This window comes from Typopeltis vanoorti, chromosome 5 (assembly GCF_054136105.1).
Source record: "Typopeltis vanoorti isolate ZY-2024b chromosome 5, IOZ_Tvanoo_1.0, whole genome shotgun sequence".
Lineage (NCBI taxonomy): Eukaryota > Metazoa > Arthropoda > Arachnida > Uropygi > Thelyphonidae > Typopeltis > Typopeltis vanoorti.
Window position 1 is genome coordinate 33,025,787 of NC_143553.1, and position 18,489 is coordinate 33,044,275.

The 18,489-nt window shown below is 37.6% G+C and overlaps 1 protein-coding gene across 1 annotated transcript in view; it reads left to right on the forward strand.

The window, feature by feature from the left end:
* Positions 1 to 18,489, forward strand: part of LOC150106298 (4-hydroxyphenylpyruvate dioxygenase-like protein) — a 135,777-nt gene that overhangs the window by 23,453 nt on the left and 93,835 nt on the right. Inside the window, exon 2 of the mRNA XM_090392330.1 lies at positions 5,481 to 5,659. Coding sequence (XP_090248456.1) covers positions 5,481 to 5,659 — 179 coding nt within the window. The remainder of the gene's footprint in view (positions 1 to 5,480; positions 5,660 to 18,489) is intronic.

Genomic DNA, 18,489 nt, shown 5'->3' on the forward strand with positions numbered 1-18,489 from the left:
TATTTTTGTGATGGGTGGTGGTATGAATTCGCATGTATGTATTGGCCAGTGTGTGTCAGTTTTCGGTAGACCGTGAAGGATAGACTGCCTGAAGGAAGACGTGTAACTAGTGTGTCTAGGAACGGGAGAGAATTTTGGTTTTCGATTTCGATGGTAAATTGTATGCGTTCGTGTTGTTTGTTCAGTTGGCTGAGGAATGTGTTTAGTGTTTGTTGCCCGTGCGGCCAGATCATGAACACGTCAACGTATCTGAGCCTGACTGTCGATCGTAGCGTGGCGGAATCACGAGCCCTTTGCTCAAAGGTTTCCATGTAGAAGTTAGCGATTGGGGGGGGGGGGGATAGTGGTGAGCCCATGGCTGTACCTTCTTTTTGTAGGTAGAATTTGTTTTGCCACACGAAATAACCGGACTTTAGTACATGGGCAAAGAGGGCCGTAATGTCGGGCGGAAATTTGTCCTGTAGTAGGAGAATTGTGTCATTGATGGGGACATTAGTGAAAAGGGCAGAAACGTCAAAACTGACTAATAAGTCGTCTTTGTCGAGTGTTATGTTTTTGATTTTGTTTATAAAGTGTTGTGTGTTTTTTATGTAGGAGGGGGAATGACCTATCAACTACTTGAGTGTTGACGCTATTTTTTTGGCTAGGTGGTAATTGGGACTGTCTATTCCTTCCACGATTGGTCGAAGGGGCACATTTTGTTTGTGTATTTTCAGAACCCCATATAATCGGGGGGGGCATAGTGGGGATTGAGTTTTTTAACCATGTCTGGTGGCCAACAGACACGGTTTCTGCCCTTTTCACTAATGTCCCCTTCAATGACACAATTCTCCTACTACAGAACAAATTTCTGCCCAACATTACGGCCCTCTTTGCCCACGTACTAAAGTCCGGTTACTTTGTATGGCAAAACAAATTCTACCTACAAAAAGAAGGTACAGCCATGGGCTCACCACTATCCCCCCCCCCCCCCCCCCCATCGCTAACTTCTACCATGGAAACCTTTGAGCAAAGGGATCTTTATTCCACCACGCTACGACCGACAGTCTGGCTTAGATACGTTGATGACGTGTTCACGATCTGGCTGCATGGGCGACAAACACTAAACACATTCCTCAGCCAACTGAACAAACAACACGAACGCATACAATTTACCATCGAAATCGAAAACCAAAATTCTCTCCCGTTCCTAGATACACTAGTTACACGTCTTCCTTCACGGTCTACCGAAAACCAACACACACTGGCCAATACATACATGCGAATTCATACCACCACCCATCACAAAAATATGGAGTCATTAACACCCTTAAAAACAGAGCCACAACTATTTGCTCTAACCAGCAAGCCCTGAAACAAGAACTAAAAATCATTAATGACACATTCATAAATAATGGCTATAACAAAAATACTGTTAAAAATACTCTATAAAACTTCAACAAAAACGAATCTAGATTACAGTAAAACCATAGCCATCCCACACATTAAAGTGTTATCAGAAAAAATCAACAGAATCCTACAACATTATAACCTCAATGCCACCTTCAAACCACCCACTAAACTTAAAACCATATTCAGCTCCTCTAAGGATCCTCTCCTCCCATTAGCACATCCTGAAGTCTATTGCATCCGCTGCACCTGTAACTTACCGTAAATTGGTGAAACAGAACGGTGAAACAATCCCTATATGGAAGAAAGAACACATTAGACACATTAAATATAACCATTATGGTGAAGCAGGCCTCTCAGACCACGCACTCAACACCTTACACCAAATCAACTGGAAAAGCACCTGCTCCTTACACCGCACAAAAACCTGGTACGAAAGGAAATTTAAGGAATCCTGCGAAATCCTGATAAACCACCCAAATATCAATAACAAAGATGGCATGAAAATTCCAAGGATCTGGATGGCGCACATTCAGTCTACCTAATATGAAAGACCTAGTATTAGAAACCATTCCATACCAACTGGCTGGAATGATGTTAATGGAATGATGTTAATATATATATATATATATATATATATTAGACAACACTAATAATAGGACTCTAGCGTTGATGTATAATTTTTTAATTTAATTTTATTTTTATTTTATTTTATTTTTATTTTATATTTTATATATTTTTTATTTTTTTATATTTGTTTTCACCAGAGGTTAGGCCAACAATTGTGGTAGCGGTTGGTCAGTGTCTTTAACGAACCAGTTTGATTGTAGTATAGCTTGTTTCCTGTGTATATTTGTATGCTCCAGAAGATGACCTTGACATAAACGTCGAAACGTCGAATGTAGATTTTAGTTATATTAAACTAAAGTTTTTATTCAAACACGGTAGTTGTCTCCATGATTTTCAAAAATGCATTCGGATCACCGTGTAAGCCTAAAAGAAAGGTTACTAAATCTATGCCTAGAAGAGGGGAAGATACCAGAAAATTGGAAAAATGCTACTCAGATACTGTTATTTAAAAAAGGGGACAAAGAAGAAGTAAAGAACTATAGACCAATCTGTACTAAATTCTCACAAAAGTAATAACAAGCAGGTTAACACCTCTTCTAGACTCAAATCAATCAGTAGAACAAGTAGGATTCCATAAAGGCTTTAACACAATTGATCATATTCACGCACAGTAAAACAAATAATAGAAAAATAAGAAGAAAACCAATTGCCTCTCTGTTTAGCCTTCATTGATTATGAAAAAGCATTTGAAAACAGGAGTTCCTGGAGAATATATGGACCTCCTCCAGGCAATATACCTACTGCAACAGCAATAATTCAACTTCACATTAGTAGCAATAAAATATCCATTGAAAAAGGTATCCGACAAGGAGACTCTCTCTATCACCCAAAATCTTGATATCAGTCTTTCAAGAAATATTTAATAATGTAAACTGGACAAACCTTGATATAAAAATTAATAACAGAAACTTAACACACCTAAGATATGCAGATGATATTGTAATTTTTGCAAACACTCCAGAAGACCTTAATATAATGATAGAAGACCTATATCACAAAAACAGAAAAGTCAGTCTAAAGATAAACAGAGAAAAAACTAAAATCATGTGTTAATCATTTTGTAATACCAAAAAACATAATAATAGAAAACAATTTCTTGGAAAGAGTCTCTTCATATACATACTTAGATCATCTCATTGATCTAAACTGTGGACTCCAGAAGGAAATAAATAGGAAAGTTCAACTTTCCTGGATTGCATTCAGAAAATTGAAAAGCATTTTTCAAAACAATGATGTCCCACTCTGTTTAAAAAGGAAGACATTTAACCAGTGTATACTTCCAGTCATCTCATATGGTTGTGAAACTTGGTCACTAACAAAAGCACTGGCAAATAAATTAACAATTCAAAGAAAAATGGAGAGGTTGATGCTAGGCATCACATTAAAAGATAAGAAGCGAAACACCTGGATAAGAAGCCAGACTTGCATCACTGACATCATTCTTCACCACAAGCGACTAAAATGGAAATGGGCTGGACATCTATCCAGAAGAGAAGATGAGCGATAGACCACCATACTAACGAACTGAATTCCTAAAGAAGGGAAACGAGGACATCCTAAAAGAAGGTGGAGTGATGAATTGTCAAATTTTGTTGGGGAAAATTGGTCAACCATGGCCAAGAACAGAGAAGGGTGGAAAGAACTAGAGGAGACCTTCGTCCAGCAGAGGACAGAAAATGGCTGAAAAGAAGAAGAAGAAGATATTGGAGGAAATAAAAGATCAGAAGGTGATGGTAGATAGGTAGGAACCTAAAATTTAGAGCATATTGCTAACATTCTGAGGACAGCACAACAAATTTTGCACTGATGTTGAGGACACTGACTTGTAGAAGTAAGGATTCATTTCACCTGGTTTTCAAAAGGAAGAAAAGATATTGGTAAACGTCCAGATGCAATTAACTAAGGTGGAGTCTAGTGGATAGGATGAGGAGAGGATATATGATAGACGCATATAAGTTGGTAAGGGGTTATCAGATTAACGGCAAAGAGTTTTTCATAGAATGCTGGGAAATAAAAGAGGTCATCCCTAGAAGTTGTATAAGGAAGGTGTAAGTAGCGGAATGAGAATCGGGTTTTTTGCATGGAGACTGGTAAATGATTGGAATTCATTGCCTCAGAGTGTGGTGACTAGAGAGAATACAAATGTATTTAAGGCATGGTATGATAAACTGTGTGTGTGTGTGTGTGGTGACGGAGAAACATTCGACAATGAGTCCTCAGACTCCATGGAGACCTGGAAATAATAATAATAATAACTCCTCTGCCATCATCAAGTGCACTCCTCTCACTTCTTGATATCTCATAGAAAATGTCATATGGCCTTTGTCTCTATTTGTATAAGGATATCATTTTCATCTAACCATATTTCACTTATTCCGACAATTTTTCTTTCCATGCAACCTCTCCCAGGTATGACTTCTCCATACTTACCCTTGTTCATGCCTCTCTGTCACCTGTTATCCTGTATACACATTTATTCCAACATACTGCTTCTGGTGTTTCTAGTCAATGTTTGTATAATTGCAATCCTTACAGCAAGCACTGATCAGAAATATTTGCTGATTCACTAAATAATTAGTTCCACGAGGAGTACAAATCAGGATTTGCATATGGTGAACAAAAGGACGTTTCACCTAATATTCACAAAGAAGATGTGCTGTGATTTTTTATTTTTTTAAAGGAAGCTTATTTTACTTCAGTACTACTGCCAGTAGGCTCTGTTACTAACAAAAATTTAGTACTGTATAATGATAAAAGAGCCTCTGTAGCTCAGCCAGTATAGACAAAGCCCTTTTTTCGGAATGACCTGGGTTTGATTCCCATCCATGACACAAGGAACCTTTTATCTGGTCTCTTTCTTACCTCCAGTCTCATATGGAGGTAGAGGATTTTTTCACCTGGAAACTTGGGTTTTTAGGCCCTCAGAACAGGCAAACCAGTCCTGTGAACACACACAGATCTACAGTCAAAAATATATAGGGAACTTTTCCCCTGCACTTGGTTCTTGGGGGCCCCCTGTGCAGTATTAGCCCCAGTGTTGTATTATGAATAAATCCATAATTGCAAACCTTCAATATGAAGATGATAATGATAAAATGTGACACTGATAATTTGTACACCTTTATGTATGGACTTATATAACCTCCATTTTTCCCCCCTCTGCATGTTCAATGCTGTTTATTTGTCATCCACCTGCATCCTCTCTTTATTCAGAGTGCCTCTAACAGCACTCAACCAAATAGTCTACTTCATTTGGGTTGCTTTTGCCTCACACCACAAATAGGTCCAGTACTTCTAAGTCTTTAGGTAGCAGCAAATAATTTTCATTGCTCTCTATAATAATGTAAAATAATTTTTAAAAATTCTTGAAATTCGCAGGATAAACATTATATCTCTTTAATTTTATGAATCCATTTGAAATTTCAAGATTGATGTTTATGAAATTATATTTCATTCTTTAGTGATGAAGATAGTGATGAAGGTGTTATATTGGATTCTGGTGTGGGTCTCCGCCTAAAAGCACTTGAATACTGGCGCTGTGCAGAAACAGGACTGATATGTCCATCTGATCCTGTAGAAGAACAGCAACCTCACCATAAAAGATTAATGCTGGTGGTAGCTGAATCTCTTCCTGGACAGGGTAATTTTCTTATTTGGAGAGGTTTCAAATAAGGTTTTTAAAGTTCTCATAAGGTTTTAAATTAGAAAATTTAAATTTTCTAATTTAAAATCTTATGAGAAGTAACATTTGTAAACCGAATTTGGAACATATTCTCTGAAAAATATTTTTCAAAGTTTATTTCATCTGGATATTGATCTTAACATTCTAAATTATCTTTTACATATAAACATCATCTCCCATTTTTATATGATCATGCAGAAAAAAGAAAGTTGATATTAAGTAGGAAAGCATAATTAATCTGGTTAGGCATTTAATCTAATTCAAATCCTTAGAATTTAAATCCCATTTATTTATCTCTTCAAGAGTGCTAAGACAAGTGACAAACAGGTATTGAAGAGTGCTACTGCTGTATATCCTATTAATATATGTCACTCATAGCTAATAAAAAAATCAGCAAGGAAAACAGGAGAGAGAGAAATAAGAAATGTTCTTGTTGCAAATATATAATTCTTACAAAAATTGCACATCATCATCATCATCATCGTTTTGCATTCTTCTTACCCATTCTTATTTATTCATTTTGTTAGAAATTCTTTTCCAGTAAAATTCCTGTATGGCTATACCACATCCATATGTTGTATACAAAAACATGGTGTGGGGTTCCTCTATTTAACAACCTTTAAAGAAACTTGTTATAGGGCCTTACTAAAATTAAATTTAGTAAGCCATATAACTAAAATCCTATCGAAAATTTAAATCTTACTAAATACAGAATTCAGTTCTAATTTAAATTGGAGTTAGTACAGACCACCCTAAAAGGATTTGGCTAAAATTCAGTATTGATTGATTCCTTGAGTGAGTTTAAGCTAAACACTTTGTATTACCATGGGTTCGATTCCAGAGAGGTGGGGAAGTATTTCAGTATTTAGCTTCTAGTAATGGCAAATTTGTCTGATTGTGTATGTATCGTGATCTAGTTATATGAAGTCTAGTTCTTGCAAGCTTTTTTTGGGCTTGTAAGCAGTGTTCTACTGATTGTTACTGATCTTATATAACCGTGCACTTAGCTCCTTTACTGAAAAAATATTGGCTAAACTTTTAAAGTTTAGATATCCACCTCATTTGCAGTTTATGTAACAGTAAGAGCCATCACTAAGGAATTCCAGTAGTGATTTCTAACTGTATTACCACTAATCAACTAGTATTTTATTAAAGAACACACTGTTATAAGCAGGAAATGAGATTATTTAGTTTTGTATCTAAATGCGATATTAATCACCAAAATGAATACCAAATAGAAAGCAGACATTTTGAGCAACTATTATGAAAGTTTTATTCATGTCCATTTTACAAAATGACCAAATCTGGATAACCAAGATAATATCTGACCTGTGTAATTATGCACATAAGGCTAGACTTAGGGAACATGATTTTAAAAGTTTGAGTAATAGGTGGAAAAGAGGCAATGTGATAGAAACATATAAGTGAGATCTTAGAGTATGCACACAAGTTTTACAGTGAATGGTGGGTGTGGTAAGAACTTGGAATCATCTCTAGAAACTGAGTAAGGATCTGGTTAGGAAGCATGTGAACTCCTAATTCTTCTCATGTTTAGAAAAAAGCTAAAACCTCATATAGTGGTTGTGGAATGAGCCATCAGTGTTGAGTGTGTGGAGTGAACAATCAGTGGGTCATGAGTGCATTTTTGGTAATTTTTTTTTAAAGAAAGACAATATAGGAATTTAGGCACTGTGTGACCTAAATGTTTATCCTAAAAAAACATGCTGTTTTTTAGAATAAATGTTTAGGTTACACACAAAAAAATGTGTGTTTGTAGGATGAATGTTTTTAAGAAGAGATATAACAGGTCTTTAGGCATTGTCTGACCAGAAAGAACCTTCCCTCGATGACTGCATGGAGGAGCCTGCATAATATATTATATTAATAATGTCTTGAAATAATTGATTTTACAACTTAAGAATAAGTTTATATTAAAACATTTTGGAACTTCTGATTTTCAAATGAACATTTAACATGGTATTTAAATTTTTCTCTTAAACTGCTTATCTCCATAGTATGCTGGTTAGAAATTGGATTCCTGTTGACATAAACATCTTAGGGCTACATAGTCTTGACCAGATAGGCATGTAGCACTATCAAGGCATAAGGAATTTATGTGGAATTATAAGGCAGGCAATTAACATAGACTTAGAAACCAGCTTGGAGTTGTACAGTGGATGAAAGAATTTGAAGGAAGAGAGAGCAGTAATGAATGGGAGATGCTTAAAATAAAAAATGTTTACAGCAATGACAGATTGTATACTTCAAATGAAGAAGATAAAGCAATTTTGAGTCAAATGGATGATGACTAGGGAAATTAAACAGGAATTGCAGATGAAAAAGAGATTAGGAAGGCACACAAAGAGAGAGAGAGAGAGAGAGAGAGAGAGGTGGAAAAACAGTTCCATGAGGAATATAACAGTCAGGCTAGGAAGGTGACTAGTATAGTGAGGAGAGAGGGAGAAAAATTAAAATATGAGATAAGACTCGTGCTGCAATCCAAGGAAAATCCCAAGAAGTTTTTTAGTTAGTGGCCAGTCGGAGGAAAAATCATTGCAGATGGATGATTACTTTAATTACATTGCTGAATGGAGACAGGACTTGGATGACCAAGTTAGATGACATAAAATATAAATTAAAGATGCCAGAAAATTATATTCTTGTTTTAATCCTTTATCCAACATGGATAAAATGGGAAAGTTTTACTCCACTTCATTGATTGTCTTAGTATCCCATAATGCAAATCACATTCCTATTGGACATGTATAGTGATCCTTCTCATAATGCTAGGCATTATGGAAAAGGTCACTACCCAGACCATTTTCGACCTTTATTGAGGTATGTTAAAGAGCAGGGATACATCTTAAAAAAACTCTGTGTGATCTACAAGATCATTCTAAATCTTGTTGAATGACTAAAGGATCACTACTAAAATCATCACTCCATTACAGGAAACTCGGTGGCTCCACTCAGTGACAGGCAAAAACGAGCCACCAAGCAGAACTTCCTTCTCCACTGGAAACACAATACCATCAGTGGGAGCCATATACAGAAGGGCTACCAAGGTTGAAGTAATGCAGAAGTCATATATCCCACATATACAAGTAGTGAAAAAGTTGTTACAAGTAGCAAAAACCTTATTATTAAAATACTCTGGATCAGAGATAAATGTTGAAAGTTTTTTCACTTTGTTAAACTATAAATTAAAGATGCCAAGAAATTATATTCTTGGCTTAATCCTTTATCCAAGTGTAAGCAAAAAGTCATTAGCCTCTATATACAAGTGGCCCAGTCATGGAGGTACTTCACATGCAAACTTTGTTTGCTTTCACTACTTGTATGTGGGCAGTATATGATTTCTACATTACTTCAATCTTGGTATCACTTCTGGATCCAGCTCCCACTGATGTTTATTAATGCTCATCATTATGTTTGCTTACTTCCTGGGAAGTAGAGAGGTTCTACTCAGTGGTGGATTTTTTCGTGTCACTGGATGGAATCACTGCTGAGTTCCCTGTCCTAGAGTGATTCAGGTCAGGGGTAATGAGTATAGTAGTGGTCATTTAGGGTCACTCAGTGAGATTTAGAGTTTTTCTAGAGGTATCCACACACTTAAACGTATCTCAAAAAAGGTTTGGGTAGTGACCCTTCACATAATGCTTGTCCAAAAAGGAGTGTGCTTTGCATTATGGATTACTAAGACAATCAGTGTGAAGTCACATTGAAGTCAATGTGCAATGAGTTTGCACTTCATGTGCAAACTTTGCTTACTCTTGGATAAAGGATTAAACCAAGGATATAATTTCTTGGCATCTTTAATTTATAGTTTAACAATTAAAAAAATTTTCAATGTCACATAACATACAGATTTAACAATGACTTTATCAGTGTTCCATTCTGATAAAGCAGGCTTTATTTCTAGATTGGTGAGGCATTACAAGTGAATGCAGAGAATGTATTCCAAATACTGAGTGCACTAGATATTGATAAGGTAGGGAGATTAGATGGAGTTTTATTTTTTTTCTGGGGTTGTTAAGATTATGGAGAAGGTGAGAACTTGTGTGCAGATGAGAGTAATGTTATTTATGCAGGCCAACATGGATTTGTTAAGGGATGTTCTTGTTTTAGTAATCTAGTTGCCTTTTACGGTAGAGTAACAAGAACAATGGATGAGGGTAAAGCAGCACACACGATCATATGTTTTGGATTTTGTAAAGACATTTGACAGTTTGCCACGTGTCAAGTTGATTTTTAAGTTGCAACATATGGGATTGGACATTAGTTTAATGGAATGGATTGGTAATTGACTTTCTGATACATATCAGAGGGTTTTATACACCATGCTTCCAAAAATGTCTGGATGGCAACTATGTATATTTCGCTACAACGTTATTGTCAATATGAGATTGGGCCTCATTCTACTTCTATTACAGCTGTTACCCTTCAAGGTAGGTGCTCCACTAAGTTCTGGTAAACTGCTGCTAGAATTTGTTTCCATTCCTCCTATAGTATGGCGAACAGCTGATGAGCATTAGTTGGGCGAGTAGGGTCTGGAATGCAGGCTTCGCTCCAGCTCATCCCAAAAATATTCAGTAGGGTTGAGGTTGGGGCTTTGGGCTGGCCAGTTTAGTTTTTTCACCTCCAAGTCTTCAAACCATGGAGCTAGAGCCCTTGCTTTGTGAGCAGGTGCATTATCATGTACTGATACAAGAAAGGGCCTATTCCAAACTGTTACTACAGTATGGGAAGAATGATATTGTCATGGTAGGCATCAGCATTTAAAGATCTGAGTACAGAAACCAATGGGCCCAGTTCAAACTAGGGGAAACAGCCCCAGACCATTATGCTACCATCTCCAGGTTTCACTGCCAATACAAGATATTCCTGTGAGTATCGTTCACCAGTATCTGCCAGATCCAGACACATCCATTGGACTGCCAGATCATTTATCACAATTCATCACTCCACAGGACCCTCTTCCATTCATCCACAGGCTAATGATGTGTTGTTTGCACCATTCCAGATGACCTCCACTCCATGCATCGGCAGGTGTAATCAAGGGCTTGTGAGCCATAGCACAATCATGAAACCCAAGGGCCACCACCTCCCGCTAAATAGTTCTGTCACTGCCATCCATTCCAGAGCTCATGTGGAAGTTGTTTGTGATGGTTGCTAAGGTTGTAAATCTTCTGACTGAAGATTTACTGTGACAACACGCTTGAGAGTTTGCTGGTCCTGATTTGTCAGTTTCTTGGGCCTGCCAGTTCGGAGGAGGTGGTGGTTCCATCATGTTTTCACTTCACAATAACCTTGTGACAGTAAACTGGGCATGTGCAATGTGGCAGAAATCTCTTAGACTGAATGACCGAACTTATGGGCTCTGACTCTCATATCACATTCAAATGTACTTAACTCTTTTCTTCCACTCGTCCTGATGACAAAGAATATCTACACTGCTAATGCCCACATGCCAATGCTTATATAACATTGCAGACGTGTATCTGTGTCATACAGGCGAGGCAACATAGAGCTATGGGGGGGGGGGGGGTTCAGACACTTTTGGCATCATAGTGTATGGAGGAGCAGTATTAGTGAGTAGGAAGGTTATAAGTGGAGTTTCACAAGGTTCAGCACTGAGGCTGTTATTACTGTTCACTCTTTATGTCGTTGATATTGTCACAGGGCTACAGGGAGATATTCAATTGTTTGCAGATGATGTGAAGCTTGGAAAGGGTTATTAGTAATAATCAGAGGTGCTGACTGCTAACACTGAGCTTGTTGGGGAAAAGAATTTACTGGGCCCTCTGAAATGAAAAAAATAGCAAAAAAAAAACAGTCTTGAAAATTGCGAGCCTGGGGGAATCTTATCCCCTTCTCATTGAGGCTGGTAATAGTGCTGATGTTTTGGTTGTTTAAGCTGTTTCTATTCTCTCCTATCATTCCCATAACAGCCAAACAGTTTAAACAGCCAAAACATCAGCACTATTTATAACTAAGAGAGTTATGAGAATGATAGAAGAGGAGAGAACAGAAACAGTAGAAGAGAGTTATGAGAATGATAGAAGAGGAGAGAATAGAAACAGTAGAAGAGAGGGAATAAGAAGAATGCGAGGGAGTGCTGGAACAAGGATAGAGTGATGACAGGTAAGTAGGGGAACACAGAGAAAGTGTTAGAGGAGAGAGAGAGAGAGAGTGAGCAATCAAGGAACAGAGTGGTAAGAGGTGTGATGTATGGAGACTTGATGATCCGTGGTGTGCAAGATATGATGCCAGAGGAGTGTTTGCCTGGAGGAACGATAGAAAGTGTGGCTATGGCAATTAAGAGGAGTGGAAGGGTGGATGAGATGATTGTGATGGTGGGCATGAATGACTTGAGAGGCAGTGTAAATCCAGTGGCGAGAGATCTGAGATTCATGCTTGAGGCTGTATGGAAGAAAATGCAGAACAGAAAGATAGTGTGTATGTGTTTCCCATGTATGATAATGATGAGCTGAGCAGAAGAGAGGATTGGAATATGTGGATGCTTAGAGGGCATTTGAGAACAGAAAGGAACTGTATGCAAGAGACTACTTGCATCTAAATGAAGAAGGATGTAGAAGACATCTGGAGAAATTGCTGTTTTCTGAATGATTCGGTGTGTCAATGCAGGGAAACGAGAATTCCCAGGGTGGATGGTAGCAGGGGTGGCCTCTTGTGGGAATGGAGAAAGAGGAACGACATTAGGTAACACTGAGTCAAAGTTTAGTGAGGTCTGGAGGGGATAATGATAGGTATAGAAACAGTGACATTTTTATGCTTTATACTAATGCCAGGAGAATCCTGAATAAAGGGGATGAATTGGTGGCACTGATGGCATCAGTGCCACCAATTCTGGCCAAAGATTATTGGGATCTCTAATGTTAGATAATATAATAACAGGAATAGAAGTAGCAGGGTACAGCATTTTTTGGCAGATAGGAAGGGAAAACGTGGTGGTGGAGTACTGCTTATGATAAGTGATGACTTATGTCCTCTAAGAGTGGAGGCTTTGGAAGGCAGTGATGACACTAATGGTTTTGAAAACATGTGGTGTGAGGTAGAGGTGGGCCAGATAGGATATTTTAGTGAGGTGTTGCTACAAGCCAAGAAGCACAGAGGGTGGAGAGCAGGAGATGTTAGGCAGTTGAGCTTGGCAAATGCAAGAAGAATGATTGGTATGGGAGATTTTAAATACAGCAGTATAAATTGGAAAGAGGAAACTGCATGTAGTAATAAGTTATAAGTAATAGTAATAATTCCCAGATGAGTCTTTGACTCTATGAGGTCTTGGGGTGGTAATAATAATAATAAGAGAATGGAATTTCTAGAATTCTTGAGGGACAAATGTCTTAGGCAACATGTAATAGAGGAAACAAGAGAGTTAAGAGTTTTGGATTTGCTCATAGCAATCAGAAAAACTGATAATAACTGAGATAACTGATAATAATCTGTCTCCCCAGTTGGAGAGAGTGACCATGTAGTTTTCACTTGGAAAATGAATAGACATGCAGGAGTATCAAAGATATGGGAATGTATGTGGAATTATAAGGCAGGTGATTATAATAGTTTTAGATATCAGCTTGGGGTAGTTCCATGGAGGGTGGAATTGGAAGGCCAGGATATCATTAGTGCCTTGGAAATTGTGAAGGAATATTTGTTAGCAGCAATAGTAAGCTGTATTCCATAAGTGAAGAAGAGGACACAATTCGGTGTAAAGTGGATGACAAACAATATCAAACAGGAACCGCAAGTGAAAAAGAAGTTATGAAAGAGATACAAGGAGATAGGTTGAGGGCAAATGCATGAAGAATATAAGACTCAGGCCAGAAGATTGACTAGTATGGTAAGGAAGGCAAAACTGGAATATGAGAAGAGATTGGCCCTAAGATCCAAAGAAAATCCTATGGAATTTTTTAGCTATGTGGCCAATAGTAGGAGAAATGATTGTGGAAGAATGACATTATGGGTAAAAATGTGAATAGAGTGACTGATCCTGAGGACATAATGGAATTGTTCAATGAACACTTTATGAGAGTATTTCATCCTGGAGAAGTAAGTTTTAATACTAGAGTGAAGGGATAGGCAGGTTCGAATTTTAGAGGTGCAGGAGGAGTGTGTGTTCCAAATACTGGGTACTCTGGATTCCTGTAAATTGTGGGACTGGATGGTATTTCATCACAGGTTTTGAGAGAATGTGCTGAAGAACTGACCACTCCGTTGATATGGATTTCAATGAAAGGTCTGGCTATGGGAAAGGTGCCCAGGGAATGGAAGGAAGGTAAGATAGTGGCATTGCATAAGGGCAGTAGCAGACTGGAAGTGTCTAATTATAGGCCAGTTTGCGTTTCATCAGTAGTTAATATCTTGGAGAAATTAGTGAGGGACCATATACAGAGTTGGGATGATGAGGGTAATGTTATCTGTGAGTCAACATGGATTTGTTAAGGGGCACACTTGCTTTAGTAATATGATTGCCTTTTATAATAAAGTGATGAGAGCGGTTGATGGGCGGGAAAGGCATATACTGCCATTTTTTTGGATTTTGCAAAGGCATTTGACAGGGTGCCACATGATAAGCTCATATTTAAGTTGCAGCACATGGTTTAGATATCAAGTCAACTCTCAGAGAGTTGTGTATGGTGGGGCAATATCAAGGTGGCAGAAGGTTACATGCATATTCCCACAGGGCTCAGTACTGGGACCTGTATCGTTTACATTGTCAGTTGTTTGCAGAGGATGTGAAGCCGGGAAGGGTTATTAGTAATAGTGCAGATGTGACAGGCCTGGACAATAAACTAGACAGATGGGCAAATGAATGGTGCTGTCGGTTTAATGTAGCAAAATATAGTCTTGAAGTTCGGAATCTATACTGGAGGAAGTAGGAGATACAAGAGATCTGGGGATGATGATTGATGGAAACCTGAAATTCAGGGAACATATTTCAAAGGTGGTGAAGGTAACCCAGGGAATTGCTGCAATACCGAGATGGACGCTGACCTGCAGAGATAAAAGAGGTATTGTTCCATTGTAAGACTCTGATCAGACCACACTTAGACTATTGTTCTCAAATTTGGTCCCCAGGATTTGAAGGGGATAAATTAACTGTGGAAAGGGTAGAGAGGAAACCATGTTTGTTATCTGCCATCTGTACAGATGCGGATAACAAAGATGGTTTCAGAACTGTACAATGTTAGTTATGAGGATTGGCTGTTGGAATATGGACTCTGCAGATTCCACATTCCAAGAGAAGGAGCGATGACAACAGGCAGTGGTGTAGCCAGAGCTGTTGCCACCCCCTCTCAGTACACACCAAAAATATTACAAAAAGTCAAAACGACGTAGGGAAATAAATTAAATCACTATGTTTATTTTTGAAGTAAAACTTTAATTTCAACATTCTAAAATGTTATTTTTGTTGCTTTTCTTTAGTAAAATTGTCGATGACATTGGCAAAGTCTATTTCATAGTAATGTAGGTAATTCTTAATCAAATTTTATTTAGAAAAACTCATATCACGACTAGCAACACTTACAGCAATTGCAAGGAAAATTCACACTAGTATTACAATATTTGGAACTGAGTTCTCGAGACTGTATTTTAGAATTAACTGCAAAAATTCAAAGTGCCACCCGGAGCAGACTGCCCCCTCTGCACCACCCTAGCTACGGCACTGACAACGAGCCATCACTGGAAGTTACGAAAGGAAGCTGTGAGCAAGAGGGTAAGAATTGGATCCTTTCCATGGAGGATGGTTGAACTGTGGAATGCATTGCCTGATAGAGTGGTGAGAGCAAGAATGGTCAATGAGTTCAAGGTGTAGTATGATTGACTTTGTGTTTCCTAGGAAGGTCTTCCCATTTTTGAAGGGGATAAAATAATTTATCCACATCATCGTCCTAGAAAACTACTTGTTGACAGATGGCATAACCAAGTGATCTGCGATCGAATGAATGGCGGGCGGAGCGGGTTAGGATGCAATGGAATCGATCGCGTACATCATATGTAATGATGGTTTTGTATGTCTAGCAATACGGTAACTGTTGCCAGTATTTCGGTTTTAATGTAACATGAATAAGAATGAATGAAATGGAGGCCTGAATAATAATAATAATAATAAGAGGATTTGAATGAAGGTTAGCAAATAAGTGGGGATATCAGTTTAATGCAACTGAGTATAAGGTTTGATATATGTGTTCCATAGATGGGATGTTCATATTTAATTGGTGAAGTTATACTGGAAGAAATGGTTAAGTGCATGTGTCCTCTGAACTTCAACTCTCTGCAGAACAGAAAGTTGAAGCTCAGAGGATATATTGCAAAAGTTATGAAAATAACCTAGAGGACTGCTTCAATATAAAGACTAAAGAAGATAAAATACTGGTGTTTCTATTATATAAAGCAATGATCCAACCACATCTAGATTACTGTGCTCACTAATCTAGATGTGGTCTCACTAGGCATTTGTGTGTGTTGGGGGGGGGGGGGGTATTGCAGACGGTACAGAGGCAGGTAGTAAAAGTGAAATCAGGGCTGTACAATGCTGGTTTTGAGGAGATGATGGCCTACAGACTGCAGAGTTTGATAAAGATCAAAAGGTGATATGACTAAGACATTTAAACTCTTGAGACATAGTTACAGGATTAACACTAGGAAATCTTTCGTATGGTAGAACGTGAAAAAAAGTAAGGACAAGAGACTGTTCCTGGGAAGTGTGAATAGGAGCAGTGAGTAAGAGGGTAAAAAATTGGTAAGAACTCGTGTGCAGAATTGAGTAGCTGAGGGCAATATTATTTATGCAGACCAGCATGAATTTGTTAAGGGGTGCATTTTTATTAGTAATCTAGGGTCTAGGTGCCTTTTATAATAAAGTAATAAGAAAAGTAGATGAGGGTAAAAAAAAAAGACACACTATGTTTACTTTACAAAGAAAAAAAAAAGGAGGTTTTTTTTTTTTTTTGTAGAGGCATTTGACAGGGTGTCACATAACAAGTTGATTTTTAAGTTCCAAGACAAACAGAATGTGTTTGCTTTGGCTGATAATTGAAGGTATCGACAGCCCCAGTTATCATCTTGCCAAGAAAGAAACTAGCATCAACACTCAAGGAATTGGTAGGTCATTTCCTCTCCTATTAAAAACATCCAACACTTTTTACAAAGTGTTGGATGTTGGAAATTAAAGGCATCACACTAGAAAAAGGTGACTTCTTAGTCAGTTTTTGACGTCTCTGCCCTTTTCATAAATGTCCCAATCAATGACAGTTCTTTTTTTACAGGTCATATTCCCACCCGATATCACAGTGCTCTTTGTCCATTTACTACATTCTGACTATTTTGTGTGGCATAATACTTTTTACCTGCAAAAAGAAGGCACAACCATGGGCTCACATTTATCCCCCAATTGCTAACTTTTATATCGAGACTTTTGAGCAACATGCTCTAGATTCCTTTACTTTAAAACTCAAAGTCTGGCTTAGATATGTTAACAGTGTTTTCGTTATCTGGTCCCATGACTGTCAGACATTAGACACTTTCAGCTACCTAAACAAACAACACAAACACATACAATTCACAATTGAAATTGAAAGTCAGAACACACTTCCTTTTCTAGATACGCTTGTCATGTCTTCCTTCCAGCAGTCTTTCCTTTACTGTTTACCATAAGCCTACACATACTGGCCAACATATACACATAAACTCTTACCACCACCCAACACAAAAATTAGGTGTCTTTAACACACTAAAAACACAGTTTTGAAGATTTGCTCCAGTGAAACAAGCACTAAATATAAATTAAAAATTATCAGCAATACCTTCCTGAAAAATGGCTACAGCAAAAATACTGTCAACAAAATTCTTCAAAAGACTTCACTTAAAAACAAAAATAAACTGTACATGGAAATTTTTCAAGGAGCAATACCTAAAATAAACTAAATTATGATAAAACTGTAGCCATTCCATACATTAAAGGGATATCAGATAAAATAAACAGAATACTACAGAAATACAACCTTAATGCCATCTTTAAACCTCCTGCAAAATTAAAGAACTTATTCAACTCATCCAAGGATCTGCTTCTTCCGCTGGCCCACCCTGGAGTATGCTGTATTCATTGCACCTGTAATTTGCCCTATATAGGTGAAACAGGACACACAATTCCTATCCCAAAAAAGGAACATAAATGGCACATTAAATTTAATACCCTGAATACTCTACATAGAATTTACTGGAGAAGCTTTTCTTACTTAGAATTTACTGGAAATGACTTATGCTCATACCATGTTTTGGTGTGAGCATAAATTTAAGAGCTCTGTGAAATTCTTATCAACCACCCTAATCTTAACAATAATAGTGGTCTAAAAATCCCAAGAATATGGATGCCACATATGCTGCTCACTTAATCTTTTGGTCTAAGAGTTAATTATAATTAGGACTGTACATAATCTAGGATCTTAACTCTGATATAGCAACACTTTGTTAAATTATGGATTAGGCCACCACTTTTGCTGTATTAAAACTATCTATATGAATTTGTTCTCTGATGGAATTATAAATAGAATATAGCTTTGAAGTAAGTTTTTTTTTTTTCACTAGAGGTCAGGCCAGCAGAATAACAGTTGATCAAATCATTGTCACTTGGACATACTGTTTGAAATATAATATGACTTGTCTTTGTATATATATATGTGTGTGTACTTCCAGATGATGACCATAATATGAAGGTCAAAACGTCAGGAAATTAAAGTAATTTTCCCTAACACGGTTGTAGTTTT